At 51.3% G+C, this 23,103-nt stretch overlaps 10 protein-coding genes across 10 annotated transcripts; 6 read left to right on the top strand and 4 right to left on the bottom strand.

The window, feature by feature from the left end:
• Positions 1-953: 953 nt before the first annotated feature.
• Positions 954-1,869, top strand: CTAM01_14986 (uncharacterized protein; the record flags this gene model as incomplete). The annotated part of the gene is made up of 2 exons (XM_060530985.1): positions 954-1,310; positions 1,393-1,869. The coding sequence occupies 2 exons, from the start codon at positions 954-956 to the stop codon at positions 1,867-1,869; spliced, it is 834 nt and encodes a 277-aa protein (XP_060374459.1).
• A 1,356-nt stretch (positions 1,870-3,225) lies between these two features.
• On the top strand, positions 3,226-3,916 carry CTAM01_14985 (uncharacterized protein; the record flags this gene model as incomplete). Its single annotated transcript, XM_060530984.1, has 2 exons — positions 3,226-3,556; positions 3,639-3,916. The coding sequence occupies 2 exons, from the start codon at positions 3,226-3,228 to the stop codon at positions 3,914-3,916; spliced, it is 609 nt and encodes a 202-aa protein (XP_060374458.1).
• An 841-nt stretch (positions 3,917-4,757) lies between these two features.
• On the top strand, positions 4,758-7,444 carry CTAM01_14984 (RhaA is able to hydrolyze alpha-1; the record flags this gene model as incomplete). The annotated part of the gene is made up of 3 exons (XM_060530983.1): positions 4,758-4,843; positions 4,910-5,573; positions 5,630-7,444. 3 exons carry the CDS (start codon positions 4,758-4,760, stop codon positions 7,442-7,444), a joined length of 2,565 nt encoding a protein of 854 aa, XP_060374457.1.
• A 1,136-nt stretch (positions 7,445-8,580) lies between these two features.
• Positions 8,581-9,139, top strand: CTAM01_14983 (uncharacterized protein; the record flags this gene model as incomplete). Its single annotated transcript, XM_060530982.1, has 4 exons — positions 8,581-8,654; positions 8,733-8,788; positions 8,862-9,028; positions 9,110-9,139. 4 exons carry the CDS (start codon positions 8,581-8,583, stop codon positions 9,137-9,139), a joined length of 327 nt encoding a protein of 108 aa, XP_060374456.1.
• Positions 9,140-9,580: 441 nt separating this feature from the next.
• Positions 9,581-12,087, bottom strand: CTAM01_14982 (fungal specific transcription factor domain-containing protein; the record flags this gene model as incomplete). The annotated part of the gene is made up of 6 exons (XM_060530981.1): positions 9,581-10,228; positions 10,281-10,456; positions 10,522-10,795; positions 10,875-11,413; positions 11,476-11,906; positions 11,984-12,087. 6 exons carry the CDS (start codon positions 12,085-12,087, stop codon positions 9,581-9,583), a joined length of 2,172 nt encoding a protein of 723 aa, XP_060374455.1.
• Positions 12,088-13,601: 1,514 nt separating this feature from the next.
• Positions 13,602-14,477, top strand: CTAM01_14981 (uncharacterized protein; the record flags this gene model as incomplete). Its single annotated transcript, XM_060530980.1, has 1 exon — positions 13,602-14,477. One exon carries the CDS (start codon positions 13,602-13,604, stop codon positions 14,475-14,477), a length of 876 nt encoding a protein of 291 aa, XP_060374454.1.
• Positions 14,478-15,002: 525 nt separating this feature from the next.
• Positions 15,003-16,055, top strand: CTAM01_14980 (uncharacterized protein; the record flags this gene model as incomplete). The annotated part of the gene is made up of 2 exons (XM_060530979.1): positions 15,003-15,938; positions 15,996-16,055. 2 exons carry the CDS (start codon positions 15,003-15,005, stop codon positions 16,053-16,055), a joined length of 996 nt encoding a protein of 331 aa, XP_060374453.1.
• A 215-nt stretch (positions 16,056-16,270) lies between these two features.
• Positions 16,271-17,720, bottom strand: CTAM01_14979 (proline dehydrogenase; the record flags this gene model as incomplete). Its single annotated transcript, XM_060530978.1, has 2 exons — positions 16,271-17,084; positions 17,134-17,720. The coding sequence occupies 2 exons, from the start codon at positions 17,718-17,720 to the stop codon at positions 16,271-16,273; spliced, it is 1,401 nt and encodes a 466-aa protein (XP_060374452.1).
• A 1,839-nt stretch (positions 17,721-19,559) lies between these two features.
• On the bottom strand, positions 19,560-19,904 carry CTAM01_14978 (uncharacterized protein; the record flags this gene model as incomplete). Its single annotated transcript, XM_060530977.1, has 1 exon — positions 19,560-19,904. One exon carries the CDS (start codon positions 19,902-19,904, stop codon positions 19,560-19,562), a length of 345 nt encoding a protein of 114 aa, XP_060374451.1.
• Positions 19,905-20,767: 863 nt separating this feature from the next.
• Positions 20,768-21,812, bottom strand: CTAM01_14977 (uncharacterized protein; the record flags this gene model as incomplete). Its single annotated transcript, XM_060530976.1, has 3 exons — positions 20,768-21,109; positions 21,198-21,554; positions 21,621-21,812. The coding sequence occupies 3 exons, from the start codon at positions 21,810-21,812 to the stop codon at positions 20,768-20,770; spliced, it is 891 nt and encodes a 296-aa protein (XP_060374450.1).
• Positions 21,813-23,103: the final 1,291 nt, after the last annotated feature.

The following is a 23,103-nucleotide window of genomic DNA, read 5'->3' as shown; positions in this document are numbered from 1 at the left end:
TTTTGTCACCATCTCATTCTCAACATCATCCCGTGCTAGGTTTGAATAAGATAACCTTAATACCAAGCCTCCATGATTTTATATGTCGTGATTCGATACATTGAATACCGAACGTCAGCCCATGAGTATTCCTAGATTGGGATTATCGTGACAATACAAAATCCCAATAGAATTGCGTATCGGAACATGTGTCGCCAAATTCACAACTCAAAGAAACCGTGCTCTGAGGGTTTAGGGGACAACCATTGAATTATTTTGGCCAATGGGCGCGCAGATATCGATTGGCTTGAACAGAGCTTTGTCCTGCTGTAATACGCGCGACGAACTCGGGCCCTACGACTAATACCTCCGACTCAGCTGCAGTCAGCGTCAGCTGAAAATGATTAGTGAACGCGTCACGTTGGGCTGATAGAATCGGACCAATGCAAGTTCCGCTTCCGCATTCGTGTATCGCCGGCTACGGGGCGCATGCCAAACCAAGATAAGTCGCAATTTCGCAAATACTTTTCATGCATTTTGAGATAACAAATCTTGGTCGATTGTATTAACTTATGGACTGCTGATCGGATTGGTCAGCGAGTTTTCAACTCGGCGCCGGCTTTCCAAGCTCTTCGAAAACCACAAGGCCGCAGCCATGAACGATGCAGCAAAGACAAAGTCTCCGAGACAAGGCGGGATGTGAACCAATCAGCTGATATTGGCCGCGGCTCTGAAAGTTGACCAATTAGTATATTATGACCCATCAGCTCTGCTAACCGTCGCTGTTACCTAGAGACTTGTAGCATCACGTTGGCTTCTCAGACACCCCTTTACCTCGTTATACCCATTCGAAGCATCATCGAATCAACATACCCAAGTTAGACAGTGCCATATAACAACGCGCCCATTTTTTCCATTCACTACTCCATAAACTCGCCCCCATTGGTAACTTTAGCTCACGCCACGACGTTACCATGACGTTTTCCCCAGAGAAGGACATACCGGACCTGGACGGCAAGGTCATCATCGTTACAGGTGGAAGCAGCGGTCTCGGCAAAGAAAGCGTTATTCAGCTGGCGAAGCATAACCCCGCAGCAATCTACCTCACAGCTAGGACAGAGGCCCGTGGTAATGCCGCCATCAAGGAGGTGGAGCAAGCCGTGCCGGCAGCCAAGAACAAGATCAAGTACCTCGAGCTAGATTTAGGTTCCTTCGCCTCGATCAAGAAGTCCACCGACGCCTTCCTCACCTCAGCCGACCGTCTCGACATCTTGATGAACAACGCTGGTCTGATGGCTACACCACCAGGCCTGACAACAGATGGATACGAAGTTCAGTTTGGATCAAATTACATGGGTCCGGCTCTGTTCACTAAATTGCTGCTTCCGATCCTCAAAAAACACTGCCGAACAGTCAGGATCCGACGTCCGCGTCGTCAACTTGAGCTCAGAGCTGTTCAAACAAGCGCCCTCGGAGGGGATTCTCCTCTCAAAATGCAAGACCCCACTCGACGACATCTCCAGTCTGGCTCGCTATGGGCAGTCCAAGCTCGCAGACTACTACCACACCCGCACGCTGAGCCAACTTTACCCCTCCATCAAGTTCGTTGCAGTCCACCCTGGAGTCGTCAACACCGGTATCTTTGACGACTTCAGAAAGAGAAGGCCCTGGGTCGGCGGAGTGATTAGTGTACTTGGGTCGATCTTCCTGACCGACGTCCACGCGGGTGCGCGAGCTCAGCTTTGGGCCAGCACAGCTGCGAGTGCCAGTGTCAAGAGTGGCGGCTTTTACAATCCGAAGTTCAAGGAGTATAAGGAGGCGAACTTGTACGACGATAAAGCGGCTAAGGAGTTGTGGGATTGGACTGAGAAGGAGCTTGAGGGCCATTGATCCCGTTCCTCTGGACTTCTGAGTATAGGTTCCTTTGGAATGCTGGCCGGGCGATGGATTGCTTGAGAGATGGAAAGCAACTTATGTCACGTTTCTATCTCATCAATTACTTCGAAGCGGAGGGTAATGTTGATGTAAGGTAATCTAAGAAGGGTCACAATTAACTATAGATCAACACAGCCATGATAATCTTGCATTCGCTTCCAAACGCTTTTCCAGAAAATGATATATCAATCTAATGGTCCTCTCTTTCCATTCCCGTTAAGATTATATTTGTGAGATTTTAATGTGGCCTTGCTTGATATGACCAGTTATTGTACAAATCGTGAAAAACATCACGTTCAACTGTAATATGTGTTTAATGCTACCATTAACTATCAATAACCTCGTTTCCCATCATCGAGATCTTGACGCCACTTTCTTGACACTCTTGCCACGAGCAGCTGTCCAGGCCGAGTGTGCCTTAAGCATTTCAGCCACGCGATGCTCAACTGTGGCGCACCGAGGCGCTGTAGAGCTACTTGTAATACGTAGATGAGTGGCTGGAGCGACCATGCGCCGCATATTTGTGGCTGTGCCAAACTTTGGGGAGAATTGTTTCTCGGTTTCGGCCTCGGATGGGATGGTGTCTTCATATGCCCAAGCTACTTGTAACTTGACCAACGTACATTTCCCAAGGTAAGTAGTTTGGTGAGTAGGCATGACCTCCCAAGAGCTGCAATGAAACCGTTAAACCACAGGCAACTTGCGAGCCGGGAATAATGTGGCGTACGCAGCCCCTCTTCTACCGCGAAGTACTTAGCGCTTCATCACAGCTAATTAGCGTGAGACTCGCCCATTCTTTTGAGACGTCAAACGGGAAGAAAAAGGGTCTGATCTCTGCATTGCTTGAGCTTCCCTCCGCATTGCCAGTGGACAGACAGCTTCATCCTTTGACGTCATCGCGAGCCTCATCTGACAGTCTGACATCAAGCTCTCAACGAACCAGCTCCTTGTGCCCCTCACCTCATCATCCCTTCTTTCAGGTACTTGTGTTGTGTCTCATCGCCCTGTGAGCCTGCGAAACCGAATGGTGGCGCTAAGCAATAAGCACTGCCCCCAATGGTCTACTCAGCCGCAGGCAGCCAGCAGATCTCCAAAGTGTCGAGGTTCAAGCTGACGGTAGGAGCTTTGATTCGCATGAGCTTTCACATGCGTCTTACTTAAAACCAGTCGTCATCCCTCGTCTCCGCTGCATGAAGCGTTGTGAAGATTATTCTTTCTATCAACTCCCATTGCGATCTCAGAATTCACGACAGAAAACGGGATAAGAAGACCCAGTAAAACCCCCACGAGAAAACACACGAAATAAGCACGATGGCTGCCCCAGCAGTTCATAGCCTGCCCCAAGCCGGAAACTCGGTCGGCATCTTCCCGCAATTGACGGCGCGTCAGAGCGAGACCCTCGTGCTCAAGAAAAAGATCCTTTCCATCACCGGCGACAGCTTCGACATCAAGCTCGCCAATGGCCAACCGATCCTCCGTGTGCAGGGCAAGGCGCTGTCAATCTCGGGCCGCAAGGCTGTCTATGATATGTCGGGGAATCACCTATTTGATATCGTCAAGGAGCACTTGCACCTCCACACGACATTTGCGGCGCAGGATCCCAAGGGCAACAAGATTATGGAGGTGAAGAATAGCTTTGCTCGTGAGTTTGCTACCCCTACCTACCTCCCTGGTGCTAGTCATAGCGGACAAGAGTACCCAGCTAACCATGTGGGTTGCACTAGTTATCGGCTCAAAAGCTACCGCGACGTTCGTTTCACCACAGACAGGCAAGACGGAATCGCTCGAGATGAAGGGCAATTGGCTATCGACACAGGCCGATATTGTTGACACGAATACCGGCCAGGTGCTGGGGCGAATTGACAGAAACATGCTCCGGGCGCGCGATTTCTTCGGTGGCAAGCAGACGTACGCGCTCACGGTGGCACCGGGGGTCGATATGGCGCTCATGTGTGCCCTGTGCATCTGTCTGGACGAGAAGAAGAATGACAACAAGGGTTAACGGAGAGGTGTGGAGAGTGAAGCACTTTTCTTGTGGCCTTGACGATTAATGCGTTTCTTTATAGTCATTGCGATTGATACCTAAGGTAGTTGAACTGAGTCTTACATTTCGGAATCCCAAGTATCTCTTTCCTATGGTCGCCATCCTTGAAGCAAAAACATGTCACAGCTTCGATAGACCCTGGAAACGGGGGCAACGGCAGAGAAAGGACTTTCTTTTATGTTCTCGTTCCCGCAAGTCAGTCCGATCCTTGGCTCGTCGTCTCGTGCTGCATTCACAACATTCATATGATGTTCCGGACCTCTTTCATCGGCTCGGTTCGGTCCGGGGATCAATCGACAACGTTTCACCGCGATGAAGTGCCGATAAAAGTGCTTCACACAGCCGGCATGCTGCCCCGAACAGCCTTCCCCGCGCATTTCCCCACAAACAAACACCTGGGTCCGGGGAACTTGCATCTAGCGCGCCTGATCGGGGTGTTTGTCGGCGAGCAACCCTAACCACGAGTTTCCTTTGTGGATTTCGCGAGGGATGTTAACATTAAATGGTGATCGAAATGACACTAATAAGCACACGAGACGAAGACAAGGACTGCTCTGCTCGGCTACCGATGGCCCGAGCAGTCATGCTTTCGGTTGCGAGGGTGACGCGACGTAATCTGCTCTGTGTGGATCGTGCGAATATTCCAGACTACAAGATGGCGGCCACAAGCCGAGGAAATCAGGACCGGGATGTTCGTCTTCGATGAGTCTTTCGTTGTGAGAGGAAACTTTGCTGCTTTGCCTCTTCAAACTGTCGTTTGGATCTTTCCTGCCCATAGCACTGGGTTCCAGAAGTAGGAATGGCAGTTTCACGTTTGTTGCTGGCGCTCGCAGCCGGTGCCGTTGGTGTTGTCGCCAATGCGTCAAGCCTCAACTCGACCACGAGGTAAGACACCAAGAGCTACCTTCTCCCAGGCAAGGAGCCCACCCCTAATTTCAAGATTTCAATCAGAAGCTTCACGGCCAAAGGCATCGCTACCGGCACGGCAGCACAGCTGCAAACCTCCCCTTTCGCCCCGTTCACCCTAAGCCCGGAAATCCCGCTGGCCACCTTGGATTACGGAGCCGAGAGAGCGGGTTATCCGATCTTTGAAGTCTCCGCCCTCAGCGCCCCGGCCCAGATCGAGGTGAAGTACACTGAGCACTTTGACGGGCTCGATCATCCGTTCGGCGACGGGCCGTACACCTTCTCCAATCAGCTGAGCAACAGCTTCCGCGTCGAGACGTTCAACATCACGTCTGTCGGCCGAGTCCAATCCCCGCTCATTCAAGGAGGGCAGAAATGGCAATCCATCAGACTTTTGACGAATGGCACTGTCTCTTTCTCGAGCGTGGGCTTCGAGGCGACGATCGATACTATCGAGCCAGAGAAACTTCCGGGGCAGTTTGAGAGTGACGATGAAATTCTAAACGAGGTCTGGAAGCTCGGTGCTCGGGCAGCCACGGCGGCCTGCTTTGACAAGGGCACGCAAACGACAATCTGGGAGGTCACTGAAGAGAACGGGGTGTTTGCGCGTAGCACCAGACCCTCGGTGACATACAAGGGCACAACGTGGAGCAATTACACTCTTGAGTTTGATACCAAGATCGAGAGGGGGGGCAGCTGGTGGGTAACGGTAAGTTCGGACTCACGTAAGGTCCGGGGGAAAGCCAATGCTGATGAGATACACAGGGAGGAGTCATCGCCGGCAATGGATACACCATGCTCCTCACCGGCGAGCTTCCCGAGTCGAGGACCTTCGCGAACGTCAACAAGACTCTGACACCGCCCAACACCATTTCACTGGCATACGGTCCTGACTTTGTGAACCAGACAACACTCACAAGCTACTTGCTCGACGTCTTCGAGGTCCCGTTCACAGTGAAAGAGAACGAGTGGTACCGCATCAAAGCCTCCATGGCCCCCACCGGCCACCTAGCAGTCTCAATCAACGACACCCAGATCCTCAACATCTCGCGCTCCGACTACCCGTGGGCTCTCAGCTCCGGCACAGTCTCCTACACCGGGTCGCCTGACTTCAGCGGCTCCTTCGGCTTCGGGGCGTACCAAGACCAGGCAGCCTACTTCAAGAACGTGCACGTCTACGACACCGCTAACGGCTCCACGCTCTACTCAAACACCCTCACCGGCAACGCGGAAGACATCCTCGCCGAATACGGGACTCAAGCTAACAGTGAAGCCGCCTGCCTTGACGGTCCGAAGCGCGACCGCCTCATCTGGCTCGGCGACTTTTACCACACGGCACGCATCATCGCCGTCAGCACGTCAAAGACGGAGCAGGCTAGGGGGACCCTGCAGCTGCTACTTGATTCACAAATCGCAAACGGGCAGATGAATATCTCACCTAATCTGGGCTACAACCTCTCCTCCGTCGCCGATGCGTTAGCGCCGGCGGGGAGCTTCGGGCTGCAGGATTACCAGCTCCTAGGCCTCATGGCCTTCAACGACCACGTGCGTCTGACGAACGACCTCGAGTGGGCAAGATCCACGTGGCCGCGATGGCAGGGGGTGCTCGACTGGCTTCTGCCACAGATCAACTCCACGACAGGGCTGTTGACTTTCGATGGAGGGTTCGCGTTTACGGGGCCCGCTGACGGGGGATCCGCGATCGGATGCGAGGCCGTTCAGACTCTCAACGGTGCTGCTGACGTGGCTGATGCTCTCAATGATACGGCATCTGCTACGCGATACCGGGACGCGGCGACATCGCTTGCGACTGCGATCAACGAGCGTCTCTGGAACGAGGAGGCAGGCGCGTACGGTCTTTCGCCGGCTGATCTGGACGGCGTTTCTGTGGCTGCAACGGCGTTCTGCATCACTTCAGGCGTGGCGAATGCAACACGCGCATCGCGGTCTCTTGACGCTGTATCACGCCTGAAGCTGGGACCGGGATACAAGGATACCTCGGCAGTAAGTTCCAACGACTCGAGCGTCAACATCTCACCCAACACCAATGGCTTCCTGCTGGAAGCGCTGTTCATCGGCAACGAGACGCAGGCAGCGAAAGAGTTGATGGAGAGTCTCTGGGGCGCCATGCTACCCGGCGACACGACCGCAGCGCAGAACAAGAGCGCGGTCGGCGCGAGCTGGGAGTACGTCAACGCCGCGACGCAACAGCCCGGCCTGGGACTGTTCACGAGCCTGAGTCATCCGTGGGGCGGCGCCGCGACGTATGTGCTAACGGAGTGGGCTGCGGGGCTGCGGGCTGCTACGGGTGTTGACGGGTTTGGGTACAGGAACTGGGTGGTTTCGCCTGCGAGTGGTGTCGAGATGGGGCTGAAGAGGGCGAGTGCCAAGGTTGTCACTGCGTTTGAAGGTGAGTTGAGTGTTGAGTGGAGGGTGCGCGATGGTGATATTGGTGTTACTATTCGGGCACCAGTCGGCACGCAGGGACAGTTTGTTTATGGGAATCAGAGCATTGCGTTGCATGGAAGGTCTGAGTACCAGTTTACTGTCGACGCGTCGCTGGATAATGGTATTGTTTAAACTAGCTCAGCCTACTATTACTTAGCGCAGAAGGGTGATGGGTCAAAGAGACAAATAGACATTAAGTGCTAAGGGCTTTTGTTACCCGCTTGTCTTGAAGTATATACATGTAGTTGTGCAGCTGGTTTACTGACTAGCCTAAAGTCGTGACGTCGTAGATAGTCGTCGAGGTTTGGACGATCAGTCACAATGTGGTTTCTGGTCAGACGCGTCTGCGTCTTTTAGTCATAACCGAGACACAGTCAGCGCTTGGTCGTTCTTATTGTGGATTCTCGCTTCGGAGTCGCATCAACCAGCATCCACCCAGGCGATGGGTCAACGAGACCAACTAGAGGTTGTATAGTGTAGCGGTTATCACTCCAGATTTTGATCATATCCAAACTTCTGGTAACCCCGGTTCGAACCCGGGTACGACCTGACATATCAACACATTTCAAGGTGTTTCCGTTCTCTTTTGCATTTTTACACCATACTGATGCATAAGATCAGCTTCAGTATGAAGCTCCTGCTTGGGTAACGACTAGCAAGCACATTTAATGTAAGATAAAGATAGGCGTATGCTCTGTGTCATTATCGGTGATAATCACTGATAGATTATGCCTCCATCATGAGCCGAGCCAACGGACTCAAATGCATACCATCATTTAGCTGCAGCACCTGAGTATAGTCATATCCGTCAGTTGAAAACTCAATGCTGATCATGAACCAGCAATTGGTCATACACATCTAGGGAGAAAGCGAATAGTTCATCGGAACATCTTCTCTTTTAACATTGCTCACCAGTAATCTAACAAAACGTCGCAAGAACACTGAGATGGAGGCAGGTTCCGGGGACTCGTAGCCTGGCATTCCCAACACACTGCCGGCTACTTTCGGCACCAAATTCCGGCATCGGAGCTGCCAAACAGAGACCGTGCCCCGCCATTCCCCCTCAAACTCCGAACTCGAACCGCTCCACCTCCGCACTTCCCGGTCACATGACGCCGTGATTGATCTCTCCGTGTGAAGCTTTCCCCTCCCTAATTGCAATAATGTCAATGTCCGTCGGAATTCTGAGAAGCAGCTTAGTCCCCGCAGTTCGGAGACCCTTTGTCACTACTAGACTCGTCTCTTCGCCGTTCAATCGCTACCGCACAATGGCTACCAAGGAGTTCCTCTGCATCCTTCCCGACAAGCCCGATGCGCTTGCCCGGCGCTTGGAGGTCAGACCGTATGTGACCTAGTCCTCAGAACAGGTCTCTTATAAGAGGCTGAGTGTAGTCCCGGGCCGATTGCTGACTTGTCTCAGTACGCATCTCGAGAATGCCCAGGGCCACAAGAGCAACGGCAAGATTGCTGTCGGTGGTATGTATCCAAGCTTGACACACCATCCCTCCTTCGGTGTTCGTCGCGATTCTCGTGCTCATGAATATGATAGGCGCCATGTTTGAGAAGGAACATCCCGTCGAGGGCCAAACCCCCGGTTTCAAGGGCAGCGTGATGATCTACACCGTCAAGGACGCCGAGGAAGCCTGGGAACTCATCAGAGGCGACGTCTATGCTAAGAACGACGTCTGGGACCTCGAGAAGGCTCAGGTCATTCCGGTAAGTTGACGTCCTGCTCTTAGATTTAACTACCCGCAAATAGTTGTGAAGCATCAAGCTGACATAGAATGTTCGATATAGTTCAAGTCGGCTATTCGCGAGTCTTTGTAAACTATCAATGTCTGAGTATGCTAGCAAATATGTAGTTCACGATGTTGGATCCAACGTATTCGGCCACCTGAATACACAAAAAGCCAATATGGGTGCCTCCAACGCCGTTTCTGTCACCAGCACAGCAGGCGTCTTCCTAGGTCGGTTGGTCAGGTCGATCAGGCTTGGTGGTGGAGTGGCTCAAGGTCAATAATCAACTACGCCGACAGCCTACTCGACGACAGGGTTAGCGAGAGTACCAGAGTTCTACCCCTAGCATGAGCACCAAGAGATGTAGTCCCACCGGGGACGATGTCTTTCTATCATTATGCCGAGAGCAATCCTCGAGTAGCGTATGATTGGGACAGAGACGAGATCATGAAAATAGACCACCAGAGAGCCGTTCGTTGCCATTGTCCTACCCCATTTGTCATTCAACTTTTGATTACCGTAAGTACTTCATTATCTTCTATCACCATCCCCATCAACAGATTGTATCAAGTCCTCCACATCCAACCTCTCCGCCAAATCCAGTAACGCCTGCGGAGAAAGACCGCCCATCCCGCTCGTATCAAAGATATCCCACCCAGCCTCCTCCATCTGGTCCAAGAATGACCCATGCTCGTGCCCGTGCCCATGATGATGTTGAGAATGGTGATGCGCCGCACTCGTCGGCGGCGGCGTCGGCGGCTCCTCGCCCACAGGCGTCAACGCAGACATGATGTGCTCCAACTGACTCAGCTCCAGCTTTCTCAGCGGCGCCACGAGACTCCCCTTTGAAATCATCTTGTCTAGCACGCACTTGATATTCTCACACCATGAATCGTCGTGCAGGAGAGAAGGGCTGATGACCCGGATGAGGTAGAGGAGGAAGGCGGAGGAGAATGCGTCTTCAAGCTGGAAGGGCAGAAAGGCTTCGAGGAGGTCTTCGTCGCCGAGCACGCGGAGGGTTCGGAGGACGGTTTGCGCCGAGTCGACGCAGGATTGGAGGAGGGATGCGACTGGTGGTGTTAGGGAGACTGTTTGTGGGTGTCGCGCATGGCTGTCGGAGTGTTCGATGTGCATGTGGAGGGCGCACATTACCAGTGGTCTAGTTGTCAGGACGACGCACTTCTGGGATTAACCATGGCATTGGAAGAGTGCGTAGAGGTAAGGTACTTACGTGGTGATATGATAGGATGAGTCGCAGTGCCATTCTAGAAGCGCGGCTGACTGAGCCTTGGAAGTGAGTGTCGAGGAGTGCGGTAAGATCTCGTGATAACCTGGCCAGGTCTCGTAGGATAGATTGGGTATTGGGGACTAGTGAGCCATCAAACTCTTTGCCCACACCGTAAATAGCTAGTAACATCATGTCAGTAACCAAGAACTTCGGTGTACGTTGTCCTACGGCTGATGGAACTCACTTGTAAGAATACGAGCCATGAGCCGCGATAGCCGTACATGAAGGGTCATATTCAGTGCATCGAGGGAGTTGTCCATCTGTGAAGGGAGTTTCACAGTGATGTCTTCGTCCCGAATTGAGGTCGGCGCTCCCATCAAGGCCGAGAACTCTCTGTCTAGAGTGTATACCACCCAGAAGACAATGTTGCACCGTCTCGAGTACTCAATCCCGACAACCTCTTCAGGCATGTGTCTGTAGATGCCCTCAACAATGCCGATTCGTAATGCTTGTCCGATCTAGCATATCATTAGTACATGACTCCTCGCAACCTCTAGTAATGAGAAAGCCAGAGCAGAGAGGGATCCAGGGTCTTACATGTTGATACGCAGCCAGCCTCATATCCAAACACTGAAAATACAACGCAGCCAGAGCAAGCGCCTGGATAGCCGGAATCGTATCCGGATTCAGTCCTGATAGATCTGGCAGCAACGACATGGCCCTCGCAGCATATTGTACCCCCGGCGGTGCCGTATGTGAAATACTATTCACAACAAATGCCTTGCCGAACGCCAGAACTAAGAGGTATTGTGCATACCACAGCCTCGCCGAGCTAGCCTTACCCGCGGGGTCCTCGTACAACTCATGGAGGTTCTTGAGAAAGGATGGCTCGTCAATTACATAGAAGACGGCGCCAAGGTAGAACTTGACCGTGTTGAAGAGGAAGAGGGCGTAGTCTAGCGGCGGGAGGTTGGAGACGTCGGGAGTCTCAGTCGCACCTAATGGCGTCCATTGCATCCTGAAGGCGCCCTCGTGAGGGAGATGCCATGGATCAGGGGCTGCTTCTGGTAGGCGTTTGCCCAGGAGGGCCAGAACTCGTCGGCAGAATGACCATGATGATGTTGGGCCCATGTACCCTGTGGAGGTTTGAGTGTTGGCTCAACTCACTCAGTACTAGGAGAAACAGCATATGGCTTACAGTATCGTTCCCCGACCTTTGCAAAGGTGTAATCGTTGTCCACCAGCGGGTTTTGCCTGAACCCTGGGCCAAAGTCGCTGTGATCCTCCTGATTCGAACGAGCATCTCCTACCTCAGTATCCGGCTCGGATGCCGGAGGACCTATCGGTTGTGGGCTGTCTACGACGTTGGCCGCGTCAATAAGACTTCTCTCGTCTGTGTGCACAAACCTGGCAACAAGAGACAAGCACAACTCACCATGGCTCGGGGTCTCCAACTGTCCGGCATTATCTTCACCCTGAGAAAGAGAAGTATGATGCGGCGTCGCATACGCATCCGCATCCGCATACCGACTCTGCACGTCCTCGACGTCGTCTCCGCGGCTCAGTGCCCTCGTCGAGCGGTCTGAGCCTGGATGCTCACTGTTCCGGTTCTGAAGTTCTCGGAGGTAACTGGAAAGTGGAGTCAGTTATTGTTTCTCATCCCGACAACTGCCTGCACTGCACGCGCACGGGTTCCGACAACTCACCTTTCCGGCACCGATATCCTCTTATCCTCAACAGCAAAGATGCATCTATGCTTCTTTCGATCGCAACGCGTGCAAGGCTGAGAGCCGGAGCACTTGACCTTCATTACCCGACATCTTTCGCAACTTTTTGTTGCAAGTCTTAGAGTCAGCCTTCACTCTCTCCGAACATCGGAACGCCCGGGCCCGGGCTCTCCCTCAGCCCTTTCGCACAAGAAACGCACGCTTTTTGGCATTTTTTGGTCACTTTGTATTGTCCCTGGCTTAATTGCGGCATGACGGACGGTTCTCGTGGGGCCAATTCGATAATTTCATGTCTCTTGCCCTCTCTCGTTTGCTGGAATTTGGGTAGTCTTCGCCGTAACTTTGGGGCCCTTTGATATGTCGGAGCAGGGTTCCGATAAGTTTTATATGTGCGCGGCTTGACCTCTTTATTGGCACTGGCAAATTTGGGGCATACAGTCCGCTAGTGCGAGACCGCATGTTGGCTTATCAGCCAGGTGTTGGGGTCGATGACTCGCCGTAGATAGCCGACACAGGAGGGTCTTTGCGGTCCTTGCGCCATTGTTATCTTTGCGATGCTTGTTCTTCTACCCCACAGCGTCTACGGATGTTCGTCCGTTCATTGTCTCCGGAGGCACCGGAGTCGGTAAGGATGACGGAGAACGTAGCGTCTGCTGAGCTGCGCACTCTACCGCGGGGAAGATCGGCACGTGTGTGTCGGACGTCAAGGGATATGGAGAATTTGCCAGAAATCCGGGGTAGAACGATCACGAGACCATTTGACTTCGAGGGTGGGCTTGCAAGGGAGAAGAGGCGTTGATGAAGTCATCAACCCAGCCCAAGCAGGTGGTCCAAGCCACCAGGTGAAGGCCAAACCTATTGGTATTTGCATCCCAATACACGAACAGATGAACATCGCGCTCTCATCTGGAAGCAGATTCTTATTGTATGGTGTATGCATCGGTATGAATCAGCATCCCAATGGAATCTGCAGATAGGGCCGCCGAAAGAACGAATGATGAGCCCTGCCTTTATCAGCGTTGTCGGCATGCAGTGAGCAGAGGAATCAAACCCCAGGAGTCTTCGCCGAAATGCCACCTTGGCATCGTGAGATAACCGTTGCGTAAGATCTTCAATGGCAAACAGCTAGGTTGTGTTTGAGAAGGAGGCTTAGAAAGTCACCGGTTCTGCCACGGGGTGGCCGAGTTGCGTAATGTCGGATGAGGTCTCCGACATTCCCCAACACACGCCAAGGTGGAGATCGGACTCGCGTTCCGACTATTTGTGAACCAATAGCGTCATTGTGTCTTATCACACCTCCAAGACGGCTTCTTGCCAGCACGCCATGGCTAGGCGAACCGCCGACATGGAGAACGAGGTTGTCGGGGTTTGAAACAAAGTGAACTCCGCGCTGTAGCCAGAATCTCTGTAATTAGAATTGAAGCAGACTTTGAAGCAATTGTGGTGACGATGAGATTTCCCTTGCTCGGGCGATTGATTACTCCAAGGTAAGTTAGTATTAATAGCAACGCGTATGGACCAAATGCTAAGTAAGCCGTCGCCTAGTAGACGGCGACTCACCCCGTGCATGTTACCCAGCCAAGGGTGGACAGCCCGAATGTCTTCAAGCAAATCAGATGACTCCAAAGGAGCTATTGTAGAGCGCCTCGGAAATTTCGAAGAGATACAATCCAAGCGCCCGGACTTTGACCACTCGAACGCCCCGATTGAGGTTACAAAATCCCCCAATCCAACGTGGTCTTATGGCCAGGGAGTCCGCACCCGGAAAAGCAACTCCGCATCCCACAAGGAAATTGACCCATACGCATCAGATCGATCAATGATCAATAACTACCGCCTTCTCGTTTCTGGAATCGCACCAAGGCCGGTTGGATTTCTCAGCACCTTGTCAAAGGATGGCAAGAAGAACCTTGCGCCTTTTAGCTATTTCCAAGTCATTGACCATGACCCACCCATGTTTATAGTCGGTTTCTCATCGAGACCCGGTGCTGTCAAAGACTCGTACCGGAATCTCAAGGAGTCGGGCGAATGTGTCATTAACACAGTGTCGGAAGACATGATTGAGGCTGTCAACGCTACCTCCATCGACGCTCCGCATGGAGTCTCTGAGTGGGTTATCTCAGGGCTGCACGAGGGAGAGACTACAACGGTGCAGCCATCAAGAGTTCTGGAGTCAGTGTTTTCGATAGAGGCAAAAGTGGTAGACATCAAAGAATTCAGTGACCACGCGAAAGATGGAAAGAGTGTCGCCGGAATGGTTTTGCTTAAGGCGACGCGGTTTTGGGTCATGGAGGATGCTGCTGATCCTGACTTCAGTCATATTGAGCTCGAGAAGTTACGTCCCGTGGGCCAGCTGGGAGGAAAGTCGTATGGACGCATCACGTCAACGTTTGAGGTGCCTCGCAGGAGATGGCAGGATGAAGAACCGAAAAGCGAATTTCTTCAGAAAATAGACAGATCCACCACCAAATAGATATTTCCATTATTTGATAAAGGCATACAGATATTGACGTTATGGCCAAGGTAGATGGCGCCGCTGGTCTACAGTCTCCGGGCATTCGGTGTCGCGTGCATCAATTACGACAAATCTTTCAATATTATCAACTATGATCATCTCTGCCTGCCTACGTGTACCCCTTCTACCTAGACGACATTGACAATCACTAGCCCCAATCTATGAATGTGGAAAATCCTTTAGCTTGGCTAGGCTTATGGCGTGTGAATGATCGGTGGCTTGGAAACCCTATACTGCGATTTTACCTACCTGATTGGACGTCAGTCGAACAAGTCTTACGATGGTAGGGATTTGTTGGCCAATCAAGTGGTTTGGGGCTGGCGGTGCTGTTACATTTGACGCTGACCAGAGCCTCGATGGGTGGTAAGATGAGGCTCTTAAAGCGCAATACCACTAATAAGTACAGCCAGCTCAACGCTGCCCAAACCTGACGCCCCTTTCCCTCTCACTATCTTTGTTTGTCAAACGCCAGGATCTACCAAGATGACCTCTGAAGTTACCTCAACAACTTCTATCATCGCAGAAGATGCGTGGAAGTCCCTCGTCGAGCGCAGTATCAACGAATGGAATTCGCCAAGTGGAAACATGCATGACTTCGCGATGGGATTTCTGCAGAATTACAAAAGCCTAGACGATTTTCTACGCAGTCCACGGGAACTCCCGCTCTTTTGGTTCTTTCAAAGGAGAGAAGCCTTTCTTTCGCAACAGACATTCACGAAATGGAACAGAGATCGGCTCGAGGACTATGTTCTTCTTCCTGCCCTCAACAACTTCGTCATGCGATCAGAGTGTTTCTTCGTCAGTCACTTTTGGACCACGAGCAACGACCCGGATCCTGATGGCTCTTGTCTGCGTCTTCATCAGAAAGAGCTTGGGGTTCAGAGTTGGTCGCACATCTGGGTCGATTGGACCTGTCTGCCTCAGTACCCCCGGACCGAGAGTGAAGAGGAATACTTCCTGCGAGGGCTGGAAACAATGCCTGGAATCATTCGCAACTGCGGTTTCTCGTGGTTCTATCCCGGGTTTGAGCCGCGCCTTTGGATCCTGTATGAAATTGCAGAGTATACCCTGACCTGTGATGGGGGTATCGAGGAGTTTGAGGATAATCAGGAGTTTGTGAAGCACATTCAAGAAATGCAGGAAACTAGCGTTCCATCGGTGTTGCGCAAGTACGGATACAGGTGTAGCGACGAGCGAGACAAAGACTACTTGACGTCGTGTTTGGAGATTCTCGTTTACTTGATACGGTTCGGCATAGACATGGGCGAGGTCAGAAGACTAATGTCTCACGTCTTGTGGTTTTCTTTCACTCCGGATATAATGTACCAGAGTCACCTTGGACTTGTGCAAATTTGGAGGTTCGAAGGGGCGCTGGAATTTCAAGGCCAACGTTACGAGTTTACACCATTCCCCAAATGGGTAAGTTGTTCCCTGGTATCATCGAGTTAATCATCATCACTAATGAGCTTCTCACAGGGAGAGGGCAAATACTCCGCCAATGCAAGGCGGTTGGGAGATATGGAACCTCCCAGCTAGGTTTGCACGTGTAATAGTAGAGAAATGGAAGACTAGTGAAAAGGAAGCAAGGGTGCGTGGTTCGGAAACATGAAGACATCGAACGGCCGAAGGTATGGAATTGAGCATGTGAACTTCTTGTAGTTTCTCCGTTTTTTTGAGCGTCTATTGTTGGGATATCTCTAAATCAAGTCATGATGCATCGCTGAAAACAAAAAGTACAAGGTCATGTCGGTTCAACCAAAGACCCGGCGTCTCAGCTCGCTCTTCAATGAGCCAAGCATGTGAGCGCTCTCCGCGACAGCTCCCTTGTTCTCGACCGCCCTTCTGTGCAGGTATCCCATGCACTCTGAAACCGAACCCCACGGGAGATACTTGAACGGCTTGGGGATAGCATCTCTCTTCAACCCAGAGTCTGCCACACAGGTATCGTAGTTGTCCAGCAACTCACAGCTCAATTCATCCGCCATACCAAACAGCTGACCGCACTCAAGCTCAGTCGTGGCTTGGCCGTCTAGGATTCTGCGGCGGTGGGTAGAGATCGCTGTCGCAGAGCTGGCGGCGTTGTGGGTAGCGAGAAAGAGCGCGCTAGCGGGGAACTGGCACTCCTTGGCGTCTTGAGGGAGTCTCTGGCTGATGAACATGTCGGCGATGTCGTCAAAGTTCTTATCGGTATCTTCCTTGGTGTCGTGGATCAGGGATCGGACTTCGTTCTCGATGTATGCGCCGCGGACCAACTTGACTCCCAAGCTCCAGCCCTCCTTCGCGGCCAGGGAAATGTGACGCTCGGAATTAGCCTTGGAGCCCTTGAGATAGCCCTGAATAGTGTTGTAGATCAAAGGCTTGCTCTGGCGGTTGTGCTTTCTCATGAGGTCGATAGTCCACTCGTCCAATTGGGGTTGAAGGGCTTGTTGCTCGGCATCGATCCAGAGACGAGATCCTTGCTTGTTGGTTTCCTCGCAGAGTTCGTCCAAAGCCTTGCTCAAAACTTCCGGGATGGGTGCTTTCGCCTTCAATGCATCTACAGAGATGGGACCAGCGCCAGTAATCCTGATGTTGTTAGTGGAGAAATACGTGGAGGTATTCCAGGGCAACTTACTTGACAGCCAGGAAATCGCCCGGCGCCATCATATGGAGAGTTTCGAGGTTTCCCTTCTTCCATTGGTCAACCATCTGGTAAACCTCTGGTGCGTACTCTCCAGCTTTCGCTTCCGCCGCGGCCGCTTTCTTATCCAGAACGATTTCCTTTGCGTAGTTGAGAATGACACCCTGGTATCCCATCCGCTTCACTTCAGAAACAGTCTTTGAAACCTGAGGAATGTTCTCTCCAGCACAGAAATGGTCGTAGATAGTCCATCTCAATAGTCGGTTCAGCAATGGGTTCTTATCGGGGTTGAAAAGTGCGAGTTTTGTGTTAGCGATAAAGTGCAGTAGAGGTAGTGCTGGCTTCATGAGAAGTGGCGTTGACATGAATTGTGTGAGGAATAGTGACCGGACCAGGGCCTTTGTTGAAAGTCTAGATAAGGGTGATTTCTTCAGGGTCGGCGTGAATGTCCGCGGTGCTGTTGGAGATAAGGTCTGTGTCTTGGCCGACGTGGTGCTGACATATCTCGCCGCTCCCTTCAGCCGAAGGGATCTGCAGAAAGGCATCGGCGCCTGCCTGCACGCAACGAGTCTTGCGTTCATCGTGATAGTTAGATAGGTAGACTTCGATATTTGGCTAAGACGAGACTTGACACACGTAGAGATGGTGGGAGGGTGCCTGGGTACTTCTATTTATCGATCACGAACGGCTACGGCCGGCATAAACTCTGAATCACGACCGAGCCATGGCATCGTGGGAGGTATGTCTCCGAGCTAGCCACCCCCCGCCATCGGCGTTCCGATGGTGTGTCTTTGCGCACGCCCCGGAGAAGACTAATGGTTTGCGTGTGGTATTTGCGGCTCTTCTCCATCACGGAGCACGGCGGAGCCGTCTTTGCACTGGATCCTCACTTCGCAGGTGGATAAGACAAGCCCGCCACCGACGCAAAATCAAGACATCATTGGGCCTCGATGAGATCGAAATCTAACAAAAGCCCGTTATCGGAATGCTTTGAGTTTAGATCCATGAGATAAGAATGACCAAGTGACCAAAGTCGGGTGCTTAGACAATGAGGGGCGACCCCGGATGTAGCAGGTGTCGGTGCGTACGTCCCGACATGTCGGATCCAAAAAGTCGGAAGGGCTTATCTCGTCGGAAGGTCGTCCCGACAACACACTAACACGCTTGATCTGCCGTAGATCATCGATTCTATTCCACACACAAGAACCCCATCCTTGGCAGCACATTCTCTCGTTCTCTTCGTGATACATCCTATGCAATAGTCCGAGGAAACATAAATGGCATCTAAAGTTATGGGGGTAAGCTCTCATGTGCGTGGGCGTACGACGATGTGTCTATGCCCGTTTCCTGTAATGCCAAAGGGCTTTGTCTCTTGCCTGTGCGCCATGTAATAGGTCAACTCATCATCTCCATGGTCTTATCAGAAGCAGAGTATCTCCTGGACCTGTATCCAACATGTTGAAGATGGGTTTGACTCTATCTTTGTCAGAGGCGCACGTGCTTCCGCGCCCATGTTGCCAACTCATGCACGACTGAGATATACTTTAAAAGCGGATTGGGCTTTAAAACCATTGAGCGCATGCAATTCAATTCACGGTTCCACTAGAGACCTTTAACGTGGAAGGTTGTATGGAGTAGTTGACCACGAAGTGAATCGGTGCTTTCAAGGTATGTGCGCAATAATTGTATGAACCTTGCTACCTTATACTACATTTTCCACCTTTTTGAGAGTTCCACCTCAAATAGCAATTGTGAGCCGTACTGCATTCAAGGCAGGGCAGGCCGTAAGTCGCCTTTGGAAGTCGCCTCATCGATAGCTAAGACTTGCAGTATTTTCTTACCACTGTATTGAATGAGAACATCCTTTCAGCGCCTACCCTCATTGCTAGTCACCCTCGGATCAAAGACAGGAAAGTCTCCATAACCCCGGCCTTGCTGCTTTTATGCAATACAGGGGACAACCAGCATCTATACAGAATACAACTTATCCAGACCCCTACAGCTTTGAGTGAATCAACAAATTCAATCATCTTGTCAGATTGGACGACAGGTCTGTCAAACCTGTTTTCCTCGCTTGAAGCAGCCCATAGTTGCAAAAAACTCTAGATATGCATAGCTATGCCAGGTCGACTCGAGTATCCTGAAACCCTTGAGTCCAGAACATCGATTGACAATCAACCAATAATTTCAATGGCCGCTTAAGCCCTCGGCGAAACGCAGCGACAGTCTTTGAAGCATTGATGAAAGATAATGTTGATGAAAAGGAATGATTCGGCCTCGCCAAAAGATCCTCTTTAGAAAGCCTTGGCTTGTGACAAACCAGACATGATTGACGCTGTTACACGGAATTGAACTTTTCCTATCACGAGCATGCTTCAGCCCATGCTTCATCTTGGATCGAGCGACCTTCGAATTGACATTCAAGTCTCCTTGATGTTCTCAACCTCCCAAACCGCGCCCTTACACTGCGGCTCCCTGAACCGGCCTTCTTCGCCGGCTGAACAGTGGTACAAGAAGCCGTACCCGTTACAGTTGACCAAGACTGTCGAATCGACCTTTCCAGCGCGAAGTACAAGCTGACTTTGCTTGTGGACGACGGATGTGCCAGAGTCTCCGCAGAAGTAGACGTTGTTTGCGTTGAGGTTGCAGTTTGAGACTCGCTTGTACCCGTTGTATTTGCCGTTAAAGGTTCCTTCTCCGCAACTTGCGAGGGTTTGGCCCGAAAGCAGGGCTACGGCCATGATAGAGATGGCCGAGAATTGCATCGTAGCTGTCTTTGATTGAGTTTGAGGATTTTTTTCCGTCTTGAAGTATGGAAATGGTAACGGATGAGGCGTAGGTTCCTTGTTCTTATTACTTAGGGAGTTGTGATATCGCTTGGCGTTTATAGTAGCATTTGACGTTGCTTCAAAGAACTAGCTAGTATTTATATATCAACTCTATACACAGTACAGCTTCTAGCACAAATTCAGTAGCCGTAGTTATCGGAAGTTTCGGCTAGGTGCACCTCCTGAGACGATTCCGTGGGTTCAGAATGACCAGTATGAAGGTTTAATCAGAAATTAGTCTATGAACTAGACTGAACTCTCTATGATTACCTTACTGTGGGGCTCTGGCGATGCTTTTGCTGGACGCTCTCCTCTACACATCACTGGAGATGGCTTTGCCGCCGAGTCAGGTAAGCAGCGCACTGAGCGGGCTTGAGTGGCAGTCCGAGATTGAAATTCGGGAGTGATGCGGTTTCCGAAAGGCTGGAGAACTTTGGTTCAAGGAGCTTGAGTCATAAAGCGATCTATGCGTTGTTGGCAATTTCGCCTGCGAGAGATGAAAAGTCAAAATACCACTCATGCGACTCGATGCTTCCAATTGAACGAGAAAGTCGACTTTCAATGAGGAACTGTTATGGCCAGAATAGCAAACGCAAGTGAAATGATTTGAGAGAAAGATGAATTTTTCGGTTGAAGCAGTCCAAGTTGATACATCACATCAACTATACCAAACTTCACAAGTTTGCGATGCCGGGGAGAATCAAGGGCTCTTCTTAGGACCTCTGTGAAATGACTCGAGTCCCTAGCTGATTCATCTCTAATAAGGTTTCAAAACCTGGCGCCTTCCTTCAACTTGCACCTCACTCATGTTTGCGACCAAAGTTGGGTAAGAAGGACCAGGTGAACAACAAGAATGCCAGCGCCCCGAGCAGTATCGGCGATAAGACTTGCACACCGTGGCGCTGAGCCTGAGCTCCGATTACAAATGGCAGGATAGCAGCGCCACTACCTCCAAGACCGATGGCGAAACCGATAGCACTGACGTGTAAGTGCCTCGGTAGTAGCTTCGTGATGGCTATCATCATGGTGGGGAACAGGGGTCCGAGGAAGAACCCCTGGAGTGATACGGTGATCGCGGAAACAAAGAATTCGGGAATAAGCCAGAACAAAAGCTGCAAACAAACGGCAGCGCCGAGATATAGCTATCAAGGTTTCGACGTGGTTAGTTGATTCAGAGTGACATAGTTACGCGAGATTTGAACATAACTTGGGTCGGGTTATCAAACGTACCATGACTGCGAGCTTCTCGCCCACTCGAGGGGTCACGAGACCTAAGGCAACTCGACCCAGAGCCAGCCCAGCCCAGAAACCAGTGGCTGTCATACCGCTGGCAAATTCTTCTCCGTGGCGAACCTGCAACATGAATGTGACGATCCAACCGCCAAGAGACACCTCCAGTCCGACATAGCCAAGGGCGAAGATTGCGCATAGCCAAGTAACCCGGGCCGAAGGGAGTTTGAACAATGTCTCGTGGACAATTGACTCTCGCGGCTCTGGACCCTTGGGATTCTTTTCACAGTATGCAACCCCAGTAGCGGACCAGAAGGCAGAGGTAGTCAGAACGAGCTCCATCATAGCCAGACCAGCCTTGTTGCGGAATGACTCTGTTAGTAAAACCTTGAAAGACGTTCGTTGTGGAAACTTGACTCTCACCATGAAGTAGTAAAACGTGTGCCATGGAAGCTGAGCCTTGCTTATAATTACAGTTGCCGTCATTGGACTGAGGACAGCGCCAACACCATAACAAGCATGCATCAGACTGATGACATGGCTAGAGTCCGCCAGACTCCCGACCCAAGAGTTCCAAGCAGCGTCACCGATGCCATTGCCCAAGCCAGCCAACATGTAAATAAAAACTAACGCTGGATACGGTGGATGTAGTGAGATGGCAATGTACGATGCTAGGTGACAGAAAGAGCAGATAATTGCGATGCCTCTTTGTCCAACACTCTCATGTAGACTGTTGTTCAAAATGGCTGAGAGCGTGTGGCCTATGAAAGGCGCAAGGAAGATCAGAGACGTGAAAGAGTACGGTAAGTCGTAATATTTTCCCAGCTTCGCATCACGGTCTTGTCAGATGGTATCGGTAGAATAAGTCTTGGACATAGCTTACATGAGGAATAATTGCCTGGTCGCACATGAAGCCTACGTTAGTAACCATGATCACGACATTGTCCTGTTTATTGTACCAACTTACACCATATGAGGCATCATTTGCTCCCATGACCAATAAACTCCAAAAGACAGCCAAGGTTCGGATAACATTCGAACGTGAGCTTTTCCATGTCTGCAAGGCTACGATTGCATCATCGGGTGGGAAAGCCGATCCAGTGCGTTCATGATGGACGAATTCTGACGGATGGCTAGACACACCCGGATACCCGGGGTGTGAATGGGGCGAGAATGTTTCGCCATTTGGTGTGCCATGCTCTCTGTTGGTAGGTAGGAGAGGAAGCTGCCGTAACTCGATGCGTTGAACGTGGGTAGTCGGCGCCATCTGGTGAAACGGAAGCTTTAAGCTTGGCCTGGAGGTCTGTGCCTCAACGTGATAAGTCGGAGCCCTTTAATGGAAATGGATATGAGGTGTTTTGTGAATTGGGGAGACTACACTCAGGAATAGTGCAAGATTTCCAGTAGCATGAGAGCTGGTCTGTCGTTGTCAGCCTCTTACAAGCGGCTGGAAATGAGTGGTCCCTTCTGTCGGAGTTCCCAGAGAAGAAATGCGGCCATCAGGCATGCTACTTCATGACATGGGCCACGCACCCAGTACAAATACTCACACAAGCTCTTCCCGAACTAGCAGCACTGTAATTGACCCCTTGTGACATTAGATAACGTAATCACATGTATACACAAGCAAGATATCAAACGATGGGTATTCGAAGAAGGATTTGTAATCTCCCCAAAACTCTGCTCAGCCATGATCATTATGAGGGTTCAAGAGGATTTGGCCGTGGCTCCGGCTACCCTCTAGTCCTCAAACAGCTACGAATACTTCACAGATACTCTGGCACGTGTCTCGCCGTGCTTCTTGACACAACATCATAGTCAAGAACCAAGCTAGTAGGTGTACATGTGTCTTCTATGTGGATCAAATGCTGAGCTCGGGAAACTGTGGAGCGCTGAGGCTCAGAGG

This window comes from Colletotrichum tamarilloi, assembly GCF_030869305.1.
Source record: "Colletotrichum tamarilloi strain Tom-12 chromosome Unknown Scaffold_142.1, whole genome shotgun sequence".
Classification (NCBI taxonomy): domain Eukaryota; kingdom Fungi; phylum Ascomycota; class Sordariomycetes; order Glomerellales; family Glomerellaceae; genus Colletotrichum; species Colletotrichum tamarilloi.
Note: the sequence above shows the minus strand (reverse complement) of the source record. Positions and strands in the feature narration are given on the sequence as shown.